The sequence below is a fragment of the Lontra canadensis genome, unplaced genomic scaffold (assembly GCF_010015895.1).
Source record: "Lontra canadensis isolate GAN:19392208 unplaced genomic scaffold, GSC_riverotter_1.0 scaffold12, whole genome shotgun sequence".
NCBI classification, from domain to species: Eukaryota; Metazoa; Chordata; class Mammalia; order Carnivora; family Mustelidae; genus Lontra; species Lontra canadensis.
The window spans coordinates 28,340,608-28,365,500 of record NW_022631006.1 but is presented as its reverse complement, the minus strand read 5'-3'; the positions used below and the strand labels follow the sequence as shown (position 1 = coordinate 28,365,500).

At 36.9% G+C, this 24,893-nt stretch overlaps 2 protein-coding genes across 2 annotated transcripts; both read left to right on the top strand.

The window, feature by feature from the left end:
* Window positions 1-580: 580 nt before the first annotated feature.
* LOC116867532 (olfactory receptor 4S2-like) lies at window positions 581-1,519 on the top strand. Its single transcript, XM_032857155.1, has one exon. The coding sequence runs from the start codon at window positions 581-583 to the stop codon at window positions 1,517-1,519; it is 939 nt and encodes a 312-aa protein (XP_032713046.1).
* Window positions 1,520-16,779: 15,260 nt separating this feature from the next.
* LOC116867531 (olfactory receptor 4M1) lies at window positions 16,780-24,687 on the top strand. The gene is made up of 3 exons (XM_032857154.1): window positions 16,780-16,860; window positions 17,082-17,149; window positions 23,720-24,687. Exons 2-3 carry the CDS (start codon window positions 17,128-17,130, stop codon window positions 24,685-24,687), a joined length of 990 nt encoding a protein of 329 aa, XP_032713045.1. The 5' UTR covers window positions 16,780-16,860; window positions 17,082-17,127.
* Window positions 24,688-24,893: the final 206 nt, after the last annotated feature.

Below are 24,893 nucleotides of genomic sequence, written 5' to 3'. Positions count from 1 at the left end.
AAATTTCTAACTTAATTTAGAAATTAAAATAATCTTTCTCACTTGATAAAATAGAATGTCATTCTTCTAAGGTTGATCTGTGTACATTATATTAAAAAAGATTCACCTAAGAAATTTGGCATCACATCTCAGCGTCTGACTTCTTACATTTATCATAACCCTCCAAAATTAACTTATCCATTTGATAATGAATTTAAAATTTTCCAACCCAAAGAGAATTTCTGGAAAAATGAGAGAGTGAGAGAGAGAGAGACAGAGAGAGAAAGACAAGAAGGAGGATTATGGAACAACATTAAATCCAAATAAAAAACCCTCATGTTCTCTAGATCATTATTTGGGAGAAAGAACTATAGGCCTAAGTATCAATGTGAGTCAATAATGTGGTAAGAAAATTGATGGTGAAGAAAATACCCATTAACTATGTCCAAGAAATACGAAGAATTTCACCTACTATCTAGCATCACTTAAATATTTTCATAAGGCTCTTCCTGTTGGACTTTACCATGCTTACAGTGGTTTATGATATTTATTTATTTTTGCAGGGAACCAGAGCCACCAAACCAGTATCACTTGGGTCCACATGGAAGTGGCTAACAATGTCACTGAGTTTATATTCCTAGGACTTTCCCCAAATCCTGGAATGCAACTGATGTTCTTTGTCTTATTCCTCCTCTTCTACACTGTGATCATGGTCGGAAATCTACTCATTCTGCTTACCGTCTTTTTTGATCGTCGGCTCCATACACCCATGTATTTCTTTCTTAGTAACCTGTCATTTGTGGACATTGCCTATTCCTCAGCCACAGCACCTAAGATGATTGCAGACTTTATTTCTGAGAAAAAGATCATTTCCTACTGGGGCTGTGTAACTCAGATGTTTACCTTCCACTTTTTTGGTTGTGCTGAGATTTTTGTCTTGACGGTTATGGCTTTTGACCGCTATGCTGCCATTTGCCAACCTCTCCGTTATACAACCATCATGAGTGCCAATGTTTGTATTGTGCTGGCATCACTGTCTTGGTTGGGAGCCCTGGGTCATTCATTTGTTCAGACCCTCCTGACCTTTCAGCTACCTTTCTGCAATAATCGGGTTATTGACCACTACTTTTGTGATGTCCACCCAGTCCTAAAACTTGCCTGTGCTGATACAACCCTGGTAAATATGTTGGTGATTGCCAACAGCGGTCTCATCTCTCTGGGGTGTTTCCTCATTCTTCTGGCCTCCTACACTGTTATTCTATTTAGTCTTCGCAAGCGATCTTCAGAGAACCGACGCAAGGCTCTCTCTACCTGTGGGTCTCATTTCACTGTAGTGACTTTCTTCTTTGTCCCTTGTATCTTTATTTATCTGCGTCCATCCACTACTTTCCCACTGGATAAGGCTGTGTCTGTGTTCTATACTACCATCACCCCAATGTTAAACCCACTCATCTACACTCTGAGGAATGAGGATGTAAAGAATGCCATGAAATGGATTTGGAGTTGCAAGGTCTCCTTGAAGGAAAAGCAGAAGGGCTAGCTTATCAGAATGGCAGAATTGGAGAATTAGCTGTTTTACCTTAAATGGTCTGTAACTTACTAATTATTTTAAGGAATAGGCTCTAAAATTCAACTATCTTGTAGCTTTCATTGAACAGGCAATAATTTGAGACAATTTTCTTTTTCTGTCTTTAGGTGGGCTAAACTTAGACTTTTCCATATTGTCAAGGTTTATCTTTTCTTACTTTTAGAGTAGGAGAGTAAAATCTCCAATTCAGTATCTCATTAAACTGCTATAGACCACTTCAATTCAAATAAGCTTTCTTTTTTTAAAAAATCATTTTTTAAATTTATTTTCAACATAACAGTATTCGTTGTTTTTGTACCACACCCAGTGCTCCATGTAATCTGTGCCCTCTCTAATACCCACCACCTGGTTCCCCCAACCTCCCACCCCCCCACCTCTTCAAACCCTTCAGATTGTTTTTCAGAGTCCATAGTCTCTCATTGTTCACTTCCCCTTCCAATTTCCCCCAAGTCCCTTCTCCTAACTCCCCATGTCCTCCATGCTATTTGTTATGTTCCACAAATAAGTGAAACCATATGATAATTGACTCTCTCTGCTTGACTTATTTCACTCATCATAATCTCTTCCAGTCCCATCCATGTTGCTACAAAAGTTGGGTATTCATCCTTTCTGATGGAGGCATAATACTCAAATAAGCTTTCTTAATCTACAATTAAAGGATTCTGAATGAGGTTATAGGAGAAAGATATTTTTGAGGAATCTGACCATTTCTCTTAGAAACGGAAATGTAATAACAGCTGGGTAGAGTAGTTGGGTAGTCTTCAGAAAGCAATTTTATTCCGAGGAACTTTTAATTAATTAATTAATTAATTTTTAAAACTTTTTAATATTTTATTTTTATTAAGGTGTATTTTACTTATTTTAGGAAGAGAGACAGTGTGTGTGCACATGGAAGGTGGGGCAGAGGGAGAGAATCTTCAAGCAGACTCCCAGCTGAGTGCAGAGACTGATGTGGGCTTGATCTCATGACCCTAAGATCATACCTGAGCTGAAACCAAGAGTCTGACACTCAACCACTGAACCACCCAGGCACCCTAAGATTTTATTTTTAAACAGTCTCTACACCCAACCTAGGGCTCAATCTCATAGTCCCAAGATGACGAGTCACATACTCTACTGACTAAGCCAGCCAGTCATGTTCTAAAAACAAGAACTTTTTAGATCTTGTTTCATGGCTCATATCTTTAAAAAATTCTGCCCTGATTATTTTCGTCCAACATATATTTTCTGTGTGCCTTAAGCACAGCTCTATGTAGTTTATAAAATGCTTTCAGTTATTTTCCTTCTGGTTTTTGTTCCCTTAGTGGCTTTTATCTAATTTCTACAACTTATTAAGGGTATAAATAATGTATTTTACTTCTTTTCCACTCCCTGTATGTGGTGCAGTGCTGGATTCACAGTAGATACTTGTGACAGACCTGCCTGTTCAGTATCCATTTTTCCTTTTTCTCTTAGTAACAGAGAATTGACATTATTTATGGTGACCCCACTGAAATTACATTTACATGTCTGTCCCTTTCATTGGAGGTGGATACTATGATGTCAACAACAGTTGGTGAGCGAGACTTCTGAGAACTCTTTGAAATGGTTTCTCTCCATTTAGGCTTTATACATCATCACCATCAACATTTTGTTACATTTCCTTATATTTTTCATATTATTTTCCTCTGCAAAAAGGACCATTCTATCCTCTTTGTTAATACCTATTTAGAAAATAAATACACTGAAACTATATTTAAAATTGTGGGCTACATTAGTTTTCCCTTTCCCCTTTAAGATCTAAATAAGAGAACAGCAGCAACAAGAACCACCATCACAAAGGGGAAACAAGTTTATACTCACAGTTACAAAGATAACAGGAAAGAAGTTAGATTCTGCATACAAAAGATTCCAGCAAATATTTGGAAAAGAGAAGACAAAGGTGTGGTAATTGCTTTGACCACATAGAGAAGGCTAACACAAAAGTAGCAATTGAAGGGGGAGACTGATGAGAAATAGACAAATTTATCTTCCAGAATCCCTGACATATCTGAGATGCCAGGACACCAGGTAAAGAAGATGGTAGGGTTCAGTAATAAGGAGATTAAGAGAAAGGGATGGTTTATCCTCCCATCCTCTCTTTTCACTCTCAGAGGCTCACACAGGCATATACTTCAGAAACAGAATATTGACCTCTTTGCATCAAGAAATTAGATTAGAGAAAAGTCTTTCACATTCTGCCTTTGGAGATCATAAATAGAAATGGCTTTCTCTCTGCTGGAAGACTGACCAGAAGCCTACTGGTTATTCAGCTCTGCTCTATTCATCCAGATCTTTTGGTCAAAATTTTGGTGCCAAATTCTTTAACACACAAAAGATGTTGAAGTAAAATGTGAAACTTTAGGAAGGCCAAAAGGAATTTAGTGGAATCTAGGATAACACAGAAAAAAAAATTTACTTTGAAAATCACTGATATATTCACATTGATCAGAGATAATATTTACAATCTGGAAATAAGAACATGATACTTTAATAAACTAGAGAATAAAAATACTATTTTTGGGAGCTAAATAAAATAAAAAGAGTGATAAATAAAATTAAGACAAATCAATAGAGGGTTGAAATAGTCAAAGAAGTTTCCATGAAAGTAGAATTTTTAAAAATCAAAGAAATGAAAAAATGTGAAAAAATTTTGAAAAATCTAAGCAAGAGGTAAACATTCAACTCATATTTGTCCAAGGAGAACAGAGAGGACAGAGGGAAAGAATTTAAAAGAAACACTGAAAGGAAAACTCATTGCAGGAAGATTTAAGTCTCCAGATACAAAAGATGAACTGAGTGCCCACCCTAGTGATGAGAAAACAATAACTAAGGCACATTATTTTGCAATTTGACTACCCTAGAGATTGACAAGATTATAAAATTATTGAGAGAGACAGAAAAAAATATAGGCCACAGAAAGTATTCAAAATTCAAAAGACATTAGAATATTCAGTAACAACACTGGGCCCTTCAATATGGTAGAAAAGTGCCTGAATCTGATTTTCAGCCTAGAATTCTAGACAGAACAAAACCATCAATCAGGTATGAAAATAGAATTAGACCTTTTCAACCATGCAAAGATTTGAAAAATTTACTTTGTAAGTACCCTTTCTTTGAAAGTATGGGGAGGATGTGTGCCGGCAAAAGCAACATAAGGAAGTGATAGGCTCAAGAAATCCATGTAGGGGTGGCCCAAAGCACTTTTAAGATGAGAACTGTGTAGCAGTTGTAGGAGTGATAGAAACAGATGAAAGCAGAAGGACAGAAGCCCCAGGAAGGGAGGCTTCAGGAAACAGAAGTGGGAATTTATATTATCTATGATGATGGAGCATCTTAATTATAAGGGCAAAGGCAATAGGATGGACCAAGTTGATGGGCATAAGGACACATTTATAGAAAATTATCTGTATCATTTAGGACTCTAACAGAAAACTGATGACACACTCCAAATAGAATAATTCACAAAGAGAAATTACAGAGGGACTGTCTATAAAATTGCAGATATGGATGAGTCAGAGGGGGCAGTACCATAACCAGGGATTAGAAGCAATAGAGCTGTTAACACCATGATACCTGAGGGGACTGGCAGAGAGAATAGATAAAGAAACTCAAAAAGAGAGAGATTTTCTTTTTCCAGACTTCATTTTCTTAAAGCAGTCTTAGGTTCACAGCAAAATTAAAGGAAAGATACAAAGATTTCCCATGCACCTCCTGCGCCCACACATGCATAGCTTCCCTCATTTTCAGTGTCCCCCAACAGAGTGGTGTATTTGTTACAACACATCATAATCACCCAATGTCCATAATTTACATTATAGCTTACGCTTGGTGTTGAATATTTTGTAGGTTTGGACAAATGCATAATGACATGAATCCATCATTATAATATTACAGAGTAGTTTCACTTCCCTAAAAATTGTCTTTGCTCTGCTTTTCATCCTTCCCTAACCACACCCTACCTCCTGATGCACAAGCCCTGGCAAGCATTGATCTTTATACTGCCTCCATAGTTTTGCCTTTTCTAGAATGTCATATAGTTGGAATCATACAGTAGGTAGCCTTTTCATATTGACTTCTTTCACTTAGTGATATGCATTGAAGTTTCCTCCATGTTTCCCTTTTTTTCAATTTATTTATTGGACAGATAGAGATCACCAGTAGTCAGAGAGGCAGGCAGAGAGAGAGAGAGGGAAGCAGGCTTCCCGCTGAGCATGAAGCCCGATGCGGGGCTCGATCCCAAGACCCTGGGACCATGACCTGAGCCGAAGGCGGAGGATTTAACCCACTGAGCCACCCAGGTGCCCCTCTTTTTTTTTAATTGAAATACAATTGACATGCAATGTTACATTAATTTTAGGTGTAAACCATTGTGATTTGATTAATTTTAATTTTAAAATTAAATTTTAATTAAAATTAAAATTTTAATTAAAACATTAATTTTAGGTGTAAACCATTATGATTTGATAACCATATCACCATTGTGATAGACATTATGCTATACTCACCACTGTAGCTATCATCTGTGTAGCTATCATCTGTCATCTTACAACATGATTACAATACCATTGACTGTATTCTTTATGCTTTATCTTTTATCTTTGTTACTTATTCATTCCTTAACTAGAAGCCTGTATCTCCCATTCCCCTTAACCCATATTGCCAACCCCCCAACCTCCTCTTCTCTAGCAACCATCAGGTTTTTCCCTGTATTTATGGGTCTATCTCTGCTTATTTATTATTATTATTATTTTTTAAGATTCCACCTGTGGGTAAAATCATATGGCATTTGTCTTTCTCTGATTTATTCCACTCAGCATAATATACTACACATCTACCTATGTTGTTGCAAATGGCCAGATCTCATTACATTTTATGACTGAGTAGTATTCTACTGTAGATATATACTACATCTTTTTTTTTTTTCTATTTACCTGTCAGTGGACACTTGGGTTGCTTCCCTATCTTAGCTATTGTAAATAATACTGTAATAAACATAAGGGTTCATATATCTTTTTGAATTAGTGTTTCCATTTTTTCAATTTTTTTCTTTCAAAGAACCAGCTACTAGTTTCATTGATCTGTTCTACTCTAATTTTGGTTTCTATTTCATTGATTTCTGCTCTGTATGATTTTGATAGATTCATGCCTCACATTGAGGTCTTTTATCCATTTCGAGTTTATCTTTGTGTATGGCATAAGAGAATGGCTGAGTTTCATTCTTCTATAAATAGCTGTCCAATTTTCCCAGCACCATTTATTGAATAGACTGTTTTTTTCCCCACTGTATATATTTTCCTGCTTTGTCGAGGATTATTTGACCATAGAGTTGAGGGTCCATATCTGGGCTTTCTACTTTGTTCCATTGGTCTATGTGTCTGTTTTTGTGCCAGTACCATGCTGTCTTGCTGATCACAGCTTTGTAGTAAAGCTTGAAATCAGGCGATGTGATGCCCCCAGTATTGTTTTTTCTTTTTCAACATTTCCTTAGCAACTTGGGGTCTCTTCTGGTTCCATATAAATTTTAGGGTTGCTTGTTCCAGCTCTTTGAAAAATACCAGTGGAATTTTTATTGGGATGGCATTGAAAGTATAGAGTCACAGGGGGCTCTAGACAGTATAGATATAGACAATGTTTATTCTTTTGGTCCATGAGCATGGAATACTCTTCTATTTTTTTGTGCTCTGATCTTTATTATTTCTCTTCTCCTTCTGGGTTTAATCTTTACTTGTGGTTCTTTCTCCAGCTCCTTTAGGTGTAAGGTTAGTTTGTATATTTGAGATCTTTCTTGTTTCTTGAGAAAGGCTTATGTATTGTTATACACTTTCCTCTTAGGACCATGTTTGCTGCATCCCAAAGGTCTTGGGTGGTTGTGTTTTCATTTTCATTTGTTTCCATGATATTTAAAAATCCTTTAGTTTCCTGGTTGACCCATTTATCCTTTCGTAGAATGCTCTTTAGCCTCCACATAGTTGAGTTCTTTCCAAATTTTCTCTTGCAACTGAGTTCCAGTTTCAAAGCATTGTATTCTGAAAATATGCAGGCAATGTTCCAGTTCCCGTTTCAAAGCATTGTATTCTGAAAATACACAGGCACCCCCCCCCCCCCTTTTTGGTACCAGCTTCCATTTTCTTTGGATAGATACCTAGTAGCAGAATTAGTGAATCATATGGTATTTCTATTTTTAATTTTTTGAGAAACCTTCATGCTGTTTCCCATAGTGGCTATACCAATTTACATTCCCACCAACAGTGCACAAGTTTCTTTTTTCTCCATATCTTCACCAATGCTTTTTATTTCTTATCTTTTTGATTCAAACCATTCTGACAGGTATAAGGTGATATCTCACTGTGGTGTTGATTTGCATTTCTCTGATGATTAGTGATGCTGAGCATTTCTTTATGTGTTTGTTTGCTACCTGTCTTCTTTGGAAAAATGTCTACTCAGATCCTCTGCCCATTTTAAAATTGGATTTCTTTTTTAACTTTTAACTTTTTATTAACATATAATGTATTATTAGCCTCAGGTGTACAGGTCTGTGAATCACCAGGTTTACACGCTTCACAGCACTCACCATAGCACAATCCCTCCCCAATGTCCATAACCAATCACCCTCTCCCTACCCCCATCCCCCCAGCAACCCTCACTTTGTTTTGTGAGATTAAGAGTCTCTTATGGTTTGTCTCCCTCCTGATCCCATCATTTCATTTTTTCCTTCCCTACCCCCCACCCCACACACATTGCCTCCCAAATTCTTCATATCATGGAGATCATACGATAATTATCTTTCTCTGATTGACTTATTTAGCTCAGCATAATACCTTCTAATTCCATCCACATCAATGCAAATGGCAAGATTTCATTTCTTTTGATGATTGCATAGTATTCCATTGTATATATATACCACATCTTCTCTATCCACTCATCTGTTGATGGACATCTAGATTCTTTCCATAGTTTGCCTGTTGTGGACATTGCTGCTATAAACATTGGGGTGCACGTGCCCCTTTGGATCACTACATTTGTATCTTTAGGGTAAATGCCCAGTAGTACAATTGCTGGGTTGTAGGGTAGCTCTATTTTCCACTTTTTGAGGAACCTCCATGCTGTTTTCCAGAGTGTCTGCACCAGCTTGCATTCCCACCAACAGTGTAGGCAGGTTCCCCTTTCTCCGCATCCTTGCCAGCATCTGTCATTTCCTGACTTGTTCATTTTAGCCATTCTGACTGGTGTGAGGTGGTATCTCATTGTGGTTTTGATTTGTATTTCCCTGATGCCAAGTGATGTGGAGTACTTTTTCAAGTGTCTGTTGGCTATCTGGATTTCTTCTTTGCAGAAATGTCTATTCATGTCCTCTGCCCATTTCTTGATTGGATTATTTGTTCTTTGGATGTTGAGTTTGATAAGTTCTTTATAGGTTTTGTATACTAGCCCTTTATCTGATAAGTCATTAGCAATTATCTTCTCCCATTCTGTCAGTTGTCTTTTGGTTTTTTTGACTGTTTCCTTTGCTGTGCAAAAGCTTTTGATCTTAATGAAGTCCCAATAGTTCATTTTTGCCCTTGCTTCCCTTGCCTTTGGGGATGTTTCTAGGAAGAATTTGCTGTGGCTGAGGTCAAAGAGGTTGAAGAGGCTGCCTGTGTTCTCCTCCAGGATTTTGATGGATTCCCATCTCACATTGAGGTCTTTCATCCATCTTGAGTCTATTTTTGTGTGTATGGTGTAAGGAAAAGGTCCAGTTTCATTCTTCTACATCTGGCTATCCAATTTTCCCCACACCATTTGTTGAAGAGACTTTTTTTTCCATTGGACATTCTTTCCTGCTTTGTTGAAGATTAGTTGACCATAGAGTTGAGAGTCTATTTCTGGGCTCTCTATTCTGTTCCATTGATCTATGTGTCTGTTTTTGTGCCAGTACCTTACTGTCTTGATGATGACAGCTTTGTAATAGAGCTTGAAGTCTGGAATTGTGATGCCACCAACGATGGCTTTCTTTTTCAACATTCCTCTGGCTATTCGAGGTCTTTTCTGGTTCCATATAAATTTTAGGATTATTTGTTCCATTTCTTTGAAAAAAATGGATGGTATTTTGATAGTGATTCCACTAAACGTGTAGATTGCTTTAGGTAGCATAGACATTTTCACAATATTTCTTCTTCCAATCCATGATCATGGAACATTTTTCCATTTCTTTGTGTCTTCCTCCATTTTTTTAATGCGTACCTTATAGTTTTCAGAGTACAGATTCTTTGCCTCTTTGGTTAGGTTTATTCCTAGGTATCTTATGGTTTTGGGTGCATTTGTAAATGGGATTGACTCCTTAATTTCTCTTTCTTCTGTCTTGTTGTTGGTGTATAGGAATGCAACTGATTTTTGTGCATTAATTTTATATCCTGACGCTTCAGTGGATTCCTGTATAAGTTCTAGCAGATTTGGAGTGGAGTCTTTCGGGTTTTTCACATAAAGTATCATATCATCTGCAAAGAGTGAGAGTTTGACTTATTCTTTCCCAATTTGGATGCCTTTAATTTCTTTTTGTTGTCTGACTGCTGAAGCTAGGACTTCTAATACTATGTCGAATAGCAGTGATGATAACGGACATCCCTGCTGTGTTCCTGACCTTAGTGGAAAAGCTCTCAGTTTTTCTCCATTGAGAGTGATATTCGCTGTGGGTTTTTCATAGATGGCTCTGATGATATTGAGGTATATACCCTCTATCCATGCACTTTGAAGAGTTTTGATCAAGAAAGGATGCGGTACTTTGTCAAATGCTTTTTCAGCATCTATTGAGAGTACCATATGATTCTTATTCTTTCTTTTATTAATGTATTGTATCACATTCATTTGTGGATGTTGAACCAACCTTGCAGACTAGGAATAGATACCACTTGGTCATGGTGAATACTCCTTTTAATGTACTGTTGGATCCTATTGGCTAGTATTTTGGTGACAATTTTCACATCTGTGTTCATAAAGGATATTGGTCTATAGTTCTTTTTGATGGGGTCTTTGTCTGGTTTTGAGATAAAGGTAACACTGGCCTCATAAAATGAGTTTGGAAGTTTTCCTTCTATTTCTATTTTTTGGAACAATTTCAGGAGGATAGGTACTAATTCTTTAAATGTTTGGTAGAATTGCCCTGGGAAGCCATCTGGCCCTGGGCTCTTGTTTGTTGGGAGATTTTTGATGACTACTTCAATAGCCTTACTGGTTATGGGTCTGTTCAGGTTTTATCTTTCTTTCTGGTTCAGTTTTGGTAGTTTATATACCTCTCTAGGAATGCATCTATTTCTTCCAGATTCTTAAATTTGCTGGCATATAGTTGCTCATAATATATTCTTATAATTGTTTGTATTTCTTTGGTGTTGGTTGTGATCTCTTTCATTCATGATTTTATTAATTTGGGTCCTTTCTCTTTTCTTTTTGGTAAGTCTGGCCAGGAGTTTATCAATCTTATTAATTCTTTCAAAGAACCAGCTCCTAGTTTCATTGATTTGTTCTACTGTTGTTTTTGGTTTCTGTTTCATTGATTTCTGCTCTGATCTTTATGATTTCTCTTCTCCTGCTGGGTTTAGGATTTCTTTGCTGTTCTTTCTCCAGCTCCTTTAGGTGTACGGTTAGGTTGTGTTCTTGAGACCCTTGTTTCTTGAGAAAGGCTTGTATCGCTATATACTTTCCTCTCAGGACTGCCTTTGCTGTGCCCCACAGATTTTGAACTGTTGTGTTTTCATTATCATTTGTTTCCATGAATTTTTAAATTCTTCTTTAGTTTCCTGGTTGACCCATTCATTCTTTAGTAGGACGATCTTTAGCCTCCATGTATTTGAGTTCTTTCCAAATTTCCTCTTGTGATTGAGTTCTAGCTTCAGAGCATTGTGGTCCAAAAATATGCAGGGAATGATCCCAGTCTCTTTTGGTACCAGTTGAGACCTGATTTGTGACCCAGGATGTAATCTGTTCTGGAGAATGTTCCATGCTCACTAGAGAAGAATGTGTATTCTGTTGCTGTGGGATGGAATGTTCTGAATATATCTATGATGTCCATCTGGTCCAGTGTGTCATTTAAGGCCTTTATTTCTTTGATGATCTTTTGCTTGAATGATCTGTCCATTTCAGTGAGGGGAGTGTTAAAGTCCCCTACTATTATTGTATTATTGTCAATGTATTTCTTTGATTTTGTTATTCATTAGCTTATATAATTGGCTGCTCCCATGTTACGGCATAGATACTTAAAATTGTTAGAGCTTCTTGTTGGACAGACCCTTTGAGTATGATATAGTGTCCTTCCTTATCTCTTATTATAGTCTTTGGCTTAAAATCTAATTTATCTGATATAAGGATTGCCACCCCAGCTTTCTTTTGATGTCCATTAGCATGGTAAATTATTTTCCACCCCCTCATTTTAAATCTGGTGGTGTCTTTGGGTCTAAAATGAGTTTCTTGTAGATAACATATTGATAGATTTTGGTTTTTTTAATCCATTCTGATACTCTGTGTCTTTTGACTGTGGCATTTAGGCCATTTACATTCAGGGTTACTATAAACAGATATAAATTTAGTGCCATTGTATTGCCTGTAAGGTGACTGTTTCTGTATATTGTCTCTGTTCCTTTCTGATCTACTACTTTTAGGCTCTCTCTTTGCTTAGAGGACTCCTTTCAATATTTCCTGTAGGGCTGGTTTGGTGTTTACAAATTCTTTTAGCTTTTGTTTGTCCTGGAAGCTTTTTCTCTCTCCTTCTATTTTAAATGATAGCCTAGCTGGATATAGTATTCTTGTCTGCATGTTTTTCTCATTGAGTGCTCTGAATATATCATACCAGTTCTTTCTGGCCTGCCAAATCTCTGTGGATAAGTCTGCTGACAACCTAATATTTTTACCATTGTATGTTACAGTCTTCTTGTCCCAGGCTGCTTTCAAGAATTTCTCTTTATCACTAAGACCCATAAGTTTTACTATTAGATGACGGGGTGTGGACCTATTTTATTGATTTTGAGGGGAGTCTCTGTGCCTACTGGATTTTGATGCTTATTGACGTTGCCATATTAGGGAAATTCTCTACTATAATTTGCTCCAGTATACCTTCTACCCCCCCCTTCTTCTTCTGGAATCCCAATTATTCTAATATTGTTTTGTCTTATGGTATCACTTATCTCTCAAATTCTCCCCTCATGGTCCAGTAGTTGTTTGTCTCTCTTTTGCTCAGCTTCTTTATTCTCCATCATTTGGTCTTCTATGTCACTAATTCTCTCTTCTGCCTCATTTTATCCTACCTGTAAGAGGCTTCATTTTTGATTGTCCCTCATTAATAGCTTTTTTAATTTCAACTTGGTTAGATTTTAGTTCTTTTATTTCTCCAGAAAGGGCTTTTATTTCTCTGGACAGGGTTTCTCTAATAACTTCCTTGCCTTTTTTGAGCCCAGCTAGCACCTTGAGAATCATCATTCTTAACTCTAGATCTGATATATTAGCAATGTCTGTATTGACTAGGTCCCTAGCCTTCAATACTGCTTCTTCTTCTTCTTCTTTTTTTTTTTTTTTTTGTGGTGAGTTTTTCCACCTTGTCATTTTATCCAGTTAAGAATGTATGAACTAGAGAATAAAATACTACAATGGTGGAAAGACCCCCCCCCCCAAAATTTGCATTAACCAAACCAGAAGAGACCCCAAATAGTGGGTAGAAGAAAGGGGGGTCAAAGAATTTCAAAAAAAAAATTAAATATATATATATATATATTAGACTGGTGAGTAGAACAGAGCCACCCACTTGATTTGGGGTGTATTTTGGTGTCTTAGATGAAACCACCTCCCAATATTTTAAAGAAAGATAAACACACACACACACACACACACACACACACAAATAAGGGCAAACACGACTGTAAAGATGAAAATTAAAAAAAAAATCTTAAAAAGGAGTTGATAAGATGATAAGATAAGTCTGTTGGGAAAACAAAGAAAAAGAAAGTGGATAGTATTTGCTCAGGTTGGAGATTAGAACTAAGCCCTGTGCTAGCTTTAGGATATATTTGGATCTATTAGAAGAAGTTGTATCCCCAAATTTTTTAGAGGAAAAAACCCTATATGTATACAAAAAATAAAGTTAGATAAAATGAAGGGTAAAATATGACTATAATAATGAAGGTTTCAAAAGGTTTTTTTAAAAGAAAGGTATTGTTAAGATAAACTAGTTAAAAAACATTAAAAGAGGGAAGAGGAAAAGTTAAAAAAATTGAATATGAAAAAATAAAATTAAAAAAATTAATTTACTTTGCAAGACTTAAGAATCATGGGGAGAAAGCCATTAATTCCATGTTATGCTTTCCCCTCTTTGGAATTCCGCTGTTCTTCTTGGCTGTGAGCTTGTTGTTGGCTGGATATTCTTTTGATCTTCTGGGGAAGGGATCTATTGTAGTGATTCTCAAGTGTCTTTGCCTGAGGTAGAATTGCACCACCCTAGCCAGGGGCTGGGCTAAGTAAGCTACTTGGGTTTGCTCTCAGGAGATTTTGCTCCCTGAACACTTTACATAGTGTTCTGTTCTGGAGGATGGGAATGAAAATGGTGGCCAGAGGAGCCAAGAGCTTGGGGCCTGACTCCTCAGTGTGCCCTTGGAGAAAAACACTCAATCACTCCAATCTCCCTGGTCTCTGGCCATGCTCCATGCTCACCCAGCCTGTGACTGAGCATTTCCATCTCTGATGCATGGTCCCGTTTGGAGTATCCAAACCCAGCAGATTCCTGCCTCCACAGGAGGAAGGTGAGTCTCCCTGTTTCTGCCACTTTTGGGGTCTTTGCTCAAAGAGCAGTGGCCTAACTGCCTTGGATTGTGGGTTAAGGTAACCCCAAGCTGAAAGTGCACTCCTCAGCTCCATCTCTGTAGCCGGCTTCCCTGCTCTTATACCTGTGAGCTCTGCTATACTCAGACACCCCCGATCCTTCTGTGACCCTGCAGGACCTGAGAACACGCTGTCCCCATGAGGGCTCCACTCCTGCAGAGCCTCTGGAGTGATGTCCCTCAGTGGAGCAGACTTTTAAAAGTTCTGATTTTGTGCTCCATTGCTCCATTGCTCTGCCACTTGCCCCTCTCTCTGCGGCCTATCTTCCTGTTGCTTTGGATTCACTTCTCCACAGGTCCTATGTTTCAGAAAGTGGTCAATTTTTTGTTTCTAGAATTGCTGTTCTTCTTCTCTTCAATCTTCTGTTGGATTTGTAGGTGTTTTAAATGGTTTGATAACTATCTAACTGAACTCCGGCAACCTGATGTCATCTCGGCCTGCTACTCCTCCACCATCTTGACTCCTCCCTTAAATTGGATATTTTTGTTATTGTTGTTAAGTTGTGTAAGCTCTTTATATATTTTGGCTATTAACCCCTTATTAGATACATTATTACTGCAAATTATCTTCACCCTTTCAGTGGGTTACTTTTTTATTTTATTGGCTTTCTTTCTTTGTTGCATAGAAACTCTTTATTTTGATGTGTTACCAGTAGATTATTTTTGGTTTTGTTTCTCTTGCCTGAGGAGACATATCTAGAAAAATGTTGCTATGGCTAATATCAGAGAAATTACTTCCTATGTTCTTCTCTAGAATTTTTATGGTTTCAGGTCTCACATTTAGGTCTTTAATCCATATTGATTTTTTTTTTAATGTATGGTGTAAGAAAGTGGTCCAGTTTCATTCTTTTCCATGTAGCTGTCCAGTCTTCTCAACACAATTTGTTGAATAGACAGTCTTTTTCCCATTATATATTCTTTCCTCCTTTTTTGTAGATTAGTTGACATGTAAGTGTAAATTTATTTCTGTGATCTGTATCCTGTTTTATTGATTCATGTATCCATTTTTGTGCCAGTACCATAATTCTTTGATTACTACCACTTTATAGTATACTTTAAATGTGGGATTGTGTGATACCTCTAGCTTTATTCTTCTTTCTCAAGATTGCTTTGGCTATTCAAGGTCTTTTTTGGTTCTATACTCATTTTAGGATTATTTGTTCTAGTTCTGTGAAAAATGCTCTTGTTATTTTGATAGGGATTGCATTGCATCTGTAGAATTGTTTGGGTACTATGTCCTTCTTAACATTAATTCTTCCAACCCATGGGCATAGATAATCTCTCCATTTGTTTTTGTTGTCTTCAATTTCTTTCATCAGTGTTTTATAGTTTTCAGAGTATAGTTCTTTCACCCCTTTGTTTAAGTTTATTTCTAGCTGTTTTATTCTTTTTGGTGTAATTGCAAATGGGATATTTTCTTAACTTCTCTTTCTACTATTGTTTTTATTTATTTATTTATTTATTTATTTATTTTTTATATAAATATATATTTTATTTATTTATTTTTATTTATTTCTGCTATTTGCTATTAGTGTATATAAATGTATCCAACTTCTGTGTATTAAGTTTGTATCTGCAACATTCTAAAGGTAATTCCCTTATCATCACTTCACAAACAGAGTGTATGATATAAAGATAATTTCAGGAAAAAAAATTTCTAAAAGATATGAAATGGAGATCAGGCTGTTAGAATAAAATTGAGATACAACCTAAAGTTCTTTATCAGAGAACATTTCTAGATGAGAGGTATTGACAAGTATTTGTGGATTCATAGATGGGACAGTTATAGGCTGATTTAGAGAAATAAATCTTATTTCTCTTATTTCTCTCTTATTCATCATTATATGTCTGGTATCCCACATTGAGTCTGACATATAGTAGCTAATCACTAAGCACATGTAGAAGACACTAAGGAAAAGAAATATTAAGGAGTTTTTTCCTTAAGATCTTTATTGCAAATATCAGTAAACTGTTTAAGCAATTCATGTAGTATTAGATTTGGATAGCTCTCCATTTTCCTAAGGATCTAACATCTCTAAGTGATATAGTCCTTTGGGACAGTAGAATTGGAAATGCACATCATAGTCTAGAGGGCGTATTATGCATCATAACATTTTCTACTTCTAATCTAGGGAAATAAGCCATTTTCTTTACTTGTCCTGGGAAATTCAGATGTGTTTCTCTGTTCCTTGGATGAAGAACAAATCAACTTTTAAATTATTCCCTCAGTGTTTTGATTCCTGGCTGGCTGGCCCTGGCCTCTAGAGACTTGATTTTCTCAGTCACAATCCATGATACTAGTCAGCTCATTGTTACATCATGGAAAGAACTGATATATACCAAAATATAGAAGACAAAGCTTTCTGCTGTAGATGGGGGAAGAGGAACCTCTACCTCCTCTATAGTCCCTGGCTATACCAAAACTATTGCCAGTAACTGGTAGGTGGAAGTTTGGCATTATATTATTTACATAAAATACTCTGTTTTTTGAGAAATGGGGTATATATAATAATGGGAATAACTCTGTGAAGTACTCAAAGAATAGTGGTAAGAAGCAGAAGCTTCTAGCAAGGAAAGGCGTTAGGGAAACTTAGTGATCATATAGAGTAGACCTTAACTATGGTGGACAAACAATTTCTTCTTTTGCTTCATGCCCACAGGTAAGGCATTTTGAACAAAGGCTGAACAGGGAATTGAGAAGGTAATATGGCCATCTCATATTTACAGGGTGAGCCATTCTTAAAAAGTCTAAATTAAAGAAGGTTTTTCTGATTTATGGGTCTTCAGGGAGTACCAAATCATTAAAACAGTCTTCCAAAATTTTGAATCTTGTCATTCCTAAAATAGTCAGTAAAAACCTGACTTATGAGGGTTTTTCAAAATGGCCACTGTAAAGAAGATGGGGAAGATAGGGCCTGACATGTTTCATTTTGGAGGGATGGAGTTGGTAGTAGCAACTCTGGAGGTGAATAAAGAAAAAAATCCCTTAAAAGCAAAGAGACTCTTATTTGAAATTAATATGGGTAGAATAGAGGATTCCAGAAAACTAATTCAGGAATCATGAAGCAGAGTCCAATAAAACAATTAAACTTAGAAATATTTAACAATTTTTCCTATAATGTCATCAGCTAGTTTATTCACTTACAAATCCATCCATCCATCCATCTGACAAACACATATTAAGGACTGTAGTGTGCCAAAAGTTATTTTAGGCACTAGATAGATATATAAATGAGACATGCTTCATACATTTAAGGGACTCAGAGTTTCAGTTATATTTTTGCTCAAATACAAAATACAAAATACAAAACTACAATGCAATGAGTAAAGTGGTTTTTTTGTTTGTGTGGTTGTTTTTGTTTTGATATATGACTGGTGTATTACTATGGGAGCCCAGATTCCTCTGGTGTTTGCTAGAAATTATTCATACAGAATTTCAGGCATTTTGGTAAAAAGGCCTCTGAGACTAGGCAGATGATTTAACAATAGTGATTTTTTAAAAATATGTATTTATTTTTAGACAGAAACAGAATGTGCACAAGTTGGGGGAGGGGCAGAAGGCAGAAGGCAGAAGGTGAGAAAGAAGCAGACTTCCCACTGAATGGGGAGCCCAATGCTGGGCTTGATATCATGACCCATGAGATTGTGAACCATGAAAATATGACCTAAGCTGAAACCAAGAGTCAGACTCTTAATGGACTGAGCCACCCAGGCCCCCCAACAATAGTGATTTATCAATAGTCACATAGGATTGTAGTTTGAGGAAAACAGGAGGAGATGGTAGTGATTAGAAGTCAGATGTTCTTGGCCTCTTCTCTAAGCTGTTTCTCAGATTTAGTCTTCTGGATCCAAGGAGCGTAGTTGAGGATAGAGTGGGGGGAGAAAGGCTAAATAGACATTAACGGGCAATATTTTAGATATTACATACAAGAATAATAGTTTCTCTAATGAACTTGCTTCTTTCAAAGGAAATATAAGCATCATTATCATCATAATGACAACAGTAATAATCATTTAAATAAGTATGAATTATATGCCAGGTATTTTTTCTGAGCTTTACATGCATTAGTTCATTAATCCCTACAATCATACCTATGAGGTAGATACTATTACTATCTCCATTGCACTAATGGACGCATGAAGGGAGAGAAATGAGTGAGTTGCTCAAGGTCACATAGCTAGTAACTGGTCAGCTGAGATTAGAACCAAAGTACTCACACTCCATTATCTATTTGAAGAGAAATGCACAAGCAGCAACTGATCCCCTCCTATTGAAATCAGCCCTTTCCTGATCCTAATGCTTTCTTCTTGCCTAGTTTACCATGGGCCACAGTATATAGGAAATCAAGATAATTACTACATTTTGGTATTCTCTGCTGTTGGTTTATCTGTGAGACTCAAGATCCCTGGTCTCCATATATCCCTCTATATGGTGAGAGTATTTTTGTACACTATCTCCTTACAGAGTAATCTCAGAGGTCACAGAATATCTCCTTACAGAGTAAGATAGGTAAGTTCAATGTCTTAGGAATAGGAAAAATGAATATAAGTTATTTCTTTTACATGTTGTGTATATTCACAATGATGATTAAATCACTGTTCCTCCATGTTGTCCCCCACATTGTTCTTAATAGACCTTCTTGGGGCCTTCACTCTCAATCCACTTTTATCTTCATAGAATCCTATAATTATACAGCTAAACCATTCATTAAAATTCTAGTTGAAATCCCTTATGTTGCTAGGAAGAAACTGTTTCAGAAGGAAGTTGAATGACCTTCCTAAAGTCACAAAGATTTTGGTGGCTGAGCTGTCATAGGAATCCACGTGTCTTAATTCTTCTTCAGTGCTCTTTAAAGCTGCCTTTCAAACTGTATATGTCATATAAGTACACCACACTTTCTAAAATTCAATTCTTTGTAAGGACTTTGGAGAAATTAAAGGAATATATAATATTATATGTGCATTTCTATATGCAACATATGTAAGACTTATAAAGATAAAATGTTTCAAATAATGACTTTGTTTTTATGATTCCTTATCCTACTGTTCTAAAAATCTTTTTGAATGGTTTGCTGTAACATGGATCTTACTGAGGTAGAGTATTCTTTAAAAATAAACTCCATGTATTTCTGTTTTCTAAAAATCCAGTATTGGGGCACCTGGGTGGCTTAGTCATTGGGCGTCTACCTTCAGCTTGGGTCATGATCCCAGGGTCCTGGGATCGAGCCCTGCATCAAGCTTTCTGCTCAGTGGGAAGCCTGATTCTTCCTCTCCCACTACCACTGTTTCTGTTCCCTCTCTAACTGTGTCTCTTGGTGTCAAAAAAATAAATAAAATCTTAAAAAAAATAAAAATCCGGGGCACCTGGGTGGCTCAGTGGGTTAAAGCTTCTGCCTTCGGCTCAGGTCATGGTCCCAGAGTCCTGGGATCGAGCCCCACATCAGGCTCTCTGCTCAGTGGGGAGCTTGCTTCCTCCTCCTCTCTCTCTGCCTGCCTCTCTGCCTACTTGTGATCTCTTTCTGTAGAATGAATAAATAAAATCTTTAAAAATATAAAAATAAAAATCCAGTATCCTCTTATTATGTTTGCCTCTAGTCTCCCTCCCTCACTTGACCTTAGTCCCTATTTCTCAGGATTTCCTTTGCTCTGTCCCCTAGCTCAGGGAAGGTTAAAGTTCTACCACATAGCCTTCACCGTAGTCCCATGATCGCCAGGTTTGGAGGGCTGAAGTACCATTCTTTGGGAAGAATTTTCAATAAATCTTCATTTGAATCTATTTATCAACGTTTTCCTTCTTCATTTTATAAAATTATTTTGCTTTTCATTTAAATGGATACTCACCAGTGGCAATGTGACCCATAAAGATGGACAGTTTTCATCCTCAGAAGAAATGCAGGACTAATAACTGCCTCTTTCTTTTACAGCTTTCTTCCCCTTCATCAGTACATTTCCTTCTCTTCCATTTTCCCAGCCTCTCAGTTTCAGCTTGCTCCTTCCACATTATGTTACTAAAGCAGGGTCTGAAAGTAGTTCTTTGCTTTGCATGCTTTTTGTTTCCAGGAAGGGCTAAGATAAGTGACTTTTACTCTGGGAGACACTGACTTCTTCATTCACATCTTTATCTAAGGAAAGAGCATCGACAGTGATATGAGGATAGCTAATATTTTAAAAATGCCTCTTGTATCAGGGTAATCCAGTATCTTTTGAGTCATTTAATCTGTTTCAGGATCTCTGTGCTAAACTCCCTAATTCCTCAAATTGGCAAGATAACTATTCTCTGTGATTACTAAAAGCTTGGCTAGATACATGGATGAACACTGGATTGTGGGTAAGGAAGAAGTTCTGCACACATTCTGACTTTTCCCCAAAGCATTTGTTCCCTTGAGGAGTGTTCACAGATCACTCACCTGTAGGGAAAGCCTCTGTACTTCCAGCTCTCTCCATAGTCATCCTCTAGATACTACATCCCTGCAGATTAAACAGAGTGGGAATTCACTAGATGTTGTTAAAAGAGGAACAGGAACAGGCTTTTTTAGATTTCACATATAAGTGAGTCATGTAGCATTTCTTTGTTTGGCTAATTTCACTTAGCCTAACATCCTCCAGGTTCATCCATATTGTTGCAAATGGATAAAAGTTAATGTTTTAGAATCTCTTCTTTTAAAGACAGAATTATAGACATAATTATTATTATATTATTTTTATATCACATTTCCTTTTTCCATGTGAGAGTAGAATGGTTGTTACCAGGGACAAGGAGGTGGGGGAAATAGGGAGATGTTGGTCAAAAACAAAGTTGCAATTATGGAGGATGAATGAATAGGTTTAGAGATCTAATGTACAGAATAATGACTAATATATAGAATAATGCTGAAATTTGCTAAGAGAGTAGATTTCAGGTATTCTTGTAACTGAAAAACCTGTGAAAACTGAAAACTGAAAAAAAAATGAAAAAAAAAACTATGTGAAGAGATTCTGTTAATTAACTTGATGATAGTACTCATTTCACTATGTATATGTGTATCACTATGTATATTGTATTGTACACCTTAAATATATATAATTTCTATTTAAAGAGAATAAAAAGAGAAACAGGCTTGGGAGGTATAGTGTAGCCAGGGTAAAGTAAAACCTGCTTGACCAACCAATACAGCTACTCTAAGAGTAAGTGCTGGCTTAGGATAGCTAACTCTTTCTAGATGACAGCCTAGGAAGGAAATGCTCTAACCTAGCCTCCATGGCTGGCTTATCTCCTCCCAGAGTTCCCATAAACATAATTTCTTGCTCCAGATTATATTGGCACAACCCCAAACTTTTCTTAGAGTGCGAATAGAGCATTCCTAAATATTTATGGCAGATCCATTCAAATTTTATTAAAAACCTGAATATGCTGGATGAAGCTCATTTTAGACATAGAAGATATAAAGTTACCTTTTTATTTTTTTAAGATTTTATTTATTTATTTGACAGACAGAGATCACAAGTAGGCAAAGAGGCAGGCAGAGAGAGAGGAAGGGAAGCAGGCTCCCTGCTGAGCAGAGAGCCTGATGCAAGGTTTGATCCCAGGACCCTGGGATCATGACCTGAGCCGAAAGCAGAGGCTTTAACCCACTGAGCCACCCAGGCACCCCAAGAAAGTTTATAATAGTCGCTTCCTATGTCATTTCTAGAAGCCGAAGTCTATTAAAAAGTTACCTTTTTAATAGCTTGCCATATGGTGTTCAAATTCCAACTGGCTTTGGTAGTTTGACAGTAATGACTACAATTTAATATTAAATCCTGCCAATTGCATCTCGTAAATATTTTCTAAAGAAAACACTTTAGTTCTCTCAAGAGCTTTTGCTTTATCTGTAGTTTAAGCCACATCTAATCCTACTTCAATTTATTTACTAAATATGATTAATTAAAACACTGAGGTCCACCCTGAGCTATTCATGGATATGGGAACATTTTCCCTTTGCTAAATAGTCCCATAATGCTGAGCTTTCTGAGTGTTTTGTTTTCGGCTTTTTGTGTCATATTGCTGCTAAGTACTGGTCTTTTCTCTGTGTATCTACTTATAATGAATCATCCCTTCTTTATGAATGCCTTTTTAACAGATCATGGAGGCATATGTCTATGTTTGTTAAAATTATGCACAAATTGAGTCCGTAGATTGCAGGGAAGAAGATTGCAGGGTTTCTTCAGTTAATAGTACACATAAGCTTTAGTGCCTGGATGGTGTTAAATCTATTTGGTTTTGGTTTTATAGAATCTTTTTTTTTTTTTTTGGTTTTATAGAATTTTAACTTTGTTTTTTTATGCTTACCTCCTGAGGATAGGCAATATTATAAAATAGCACATCTTAGAACAGAAACAACTCTTCAGTATTGGCTGTTTGTTATAACAAATACTTGCTTTGATGGGCAGTTTTTATATTACTTAAAAGGGGAAGCATATTTGGTAAAGTGAATGATTATCTTATTTTTATTTGATGGGTTTTGTTGTATCTAATAGTGGTATGTTCAATACTACGACTTGAGCAAAACTTTAGCAATAATTTTATTCCCACACCTTGAAGTGGCAGAATGGGTCAGCCTGAGTGGCAAGCATACCCATTCCTCAGATCACAATATCTTCTTCCTATCTTCCTGGAACAGTAGATAAACTGCATGATCAGTGGAATAATGGCATCTGGTTAGAGCCCGGAGAATTTTCATATATGACCCTGTGTTGTTGCATATTGTGGCTGCTTACCTACTGCCAAGGATTAAGCTATATAAGGTTTGGTTAAGGAAAAAATGTCCATTCGCCACCATACATGAAGCACTGAGATCTTTTTGAAAGATTAAACTGAAAATACTGCCAGATCAGTGTACCCAATGTTGGACAACAAGCATAAGTTTCCAAGTTGGCTAGATTTCTCAACAACAACAAAAAATCTAGAAATAACTAGATTTTCTTGTTACCAGTCTACCATTTAGCTTCTTTCATACTGCTTACTAAGGTAGGTATATGGGGAAAGAATTAGTGCTCTGCTGAGTTTCATAAAAAATAGATTAATACAAAATTAGTAACATTAATAGATTGGGATTTTGGTTTCAGATATGTGACATACTTCGTATGGTTTCAATGTTTCTAATTCTCATGTCATCACTTAATCTTTCCCTGTCTTGGCTTATCAGATATCAAATGGGACAATCAAATGTATCTTAATACAGTTCCTTAATGACACAGAGCAATCTGATGATTTCAACAGCAGTAAAATAAATCTATTTCAATCCTATTTGGGATAATTGTAATTTTTTTATTTTTATAGCCATATTATTAAAAACAAGTGAAGAAATGGAACCAGCAAATTACACAAGGGTGACAGAATTTGTTCTCACTGGTCTATCCCAGACTCGAGAGGTACAGCTAGTCCTATTTGTTATATTTTTATCCTTCTATCTGTTCATCCTTCCAGGAAATATTCTTATTATTTGCACCATCAGGCTTGACCCTCATCTGACCTCACCCATGTATTTCCTGTTGGCTAATTTGGCCTTCCTTGACATTTGGTACTCCTCCATCACAGCTCCTAAAATGCTTGTAGACTTCTTTGTGGAAAGGAAAAGAATTTCCTTTGGTGGGTGCATTACACAGCTCTTCTTCTTGCACTTTGTTGGGGCCTCCGAGATGTTCCTGCTCACAGTAATGGCCTTTGACCGCTATGCTGCTATCTGCCGCCCTCTCCACTATGCTACCATCATGAATCAACGTCTCTGCTGTATCCTGGTGGCTCTCTCCTGGCTGGGGGGCTTTATTCACTCTATAATACAAGTAGCTCTCATTGTTCGGCTTCCCTTTTGTGGGCCCAATGAGTTAGACAGTTACTTTTGTGACATCACGCAGGTAGTCCGTATTGCCTGTACCAATACCTTCCCAGAGGAGTTAGTGATGATTTTTAGCAGTGGTCTGATCTCTGTGGTATGTTTCATTGCTCTCCTAATGTCCTATGCCTTCCTCCTGGCAATGCTGAATAAACACTCAGGCTCAGGTGAGAGTACCAGCCGGGCCATGTCCACCTGCTATTCCCACATCACCATTGTGGTGTTTATGTTTGGGCCTTCCATCTACATTTATGCTCGACCATTTGACTCTTTTTCCCTAGATAAGGTGGTGTCTGTGTTCCATACTGTGATATTCCCTTTACTTAATCCCATTATCTACACCTTGCGAAATAAGGAAGTAAAGACAGCCATGAGGAAGTTGGTCAACAGATATATTTTATGCAAAGAGAAGTGAAAGATAAGTGGCATATTCAATAATCTTTCAAGGGTCATTGTCCTAAAGTAGGAAGCATTTGCAGCAGTAATAATGCTTTCACTACCTCTTTTCATCTGAGTTCTTAAATTCTCACCAAATTTTTCCCTCTATTTAGTGAAAAAACAACAAAAAAAATTAAGATAGAGATAAGTATCGGCCACAGAACTCAAGATTTTGTCACATCC

Bases quoted from the DNA above. Each gene is read 5' to 3' on its own strand.
- LOC116867531 (XM_032857154.1), top strand. From the start codon at position 17,128: ATGGCCATCTCATATTTACAGG. The intron at 17,150-23,719 runs GTGAGCCATTCT...TTATTTTTATAG, and splicing joins GGCCATCTCATATTTACAGG to CCATATTATTAAAAACAAGT.
- LOC116867532 (XM_032857155.1), top strand. From the start codon at position 581: ATGGAAGTGGCTAACAATGTCACTGAGTTTATATTCCTAGGACTTTCC.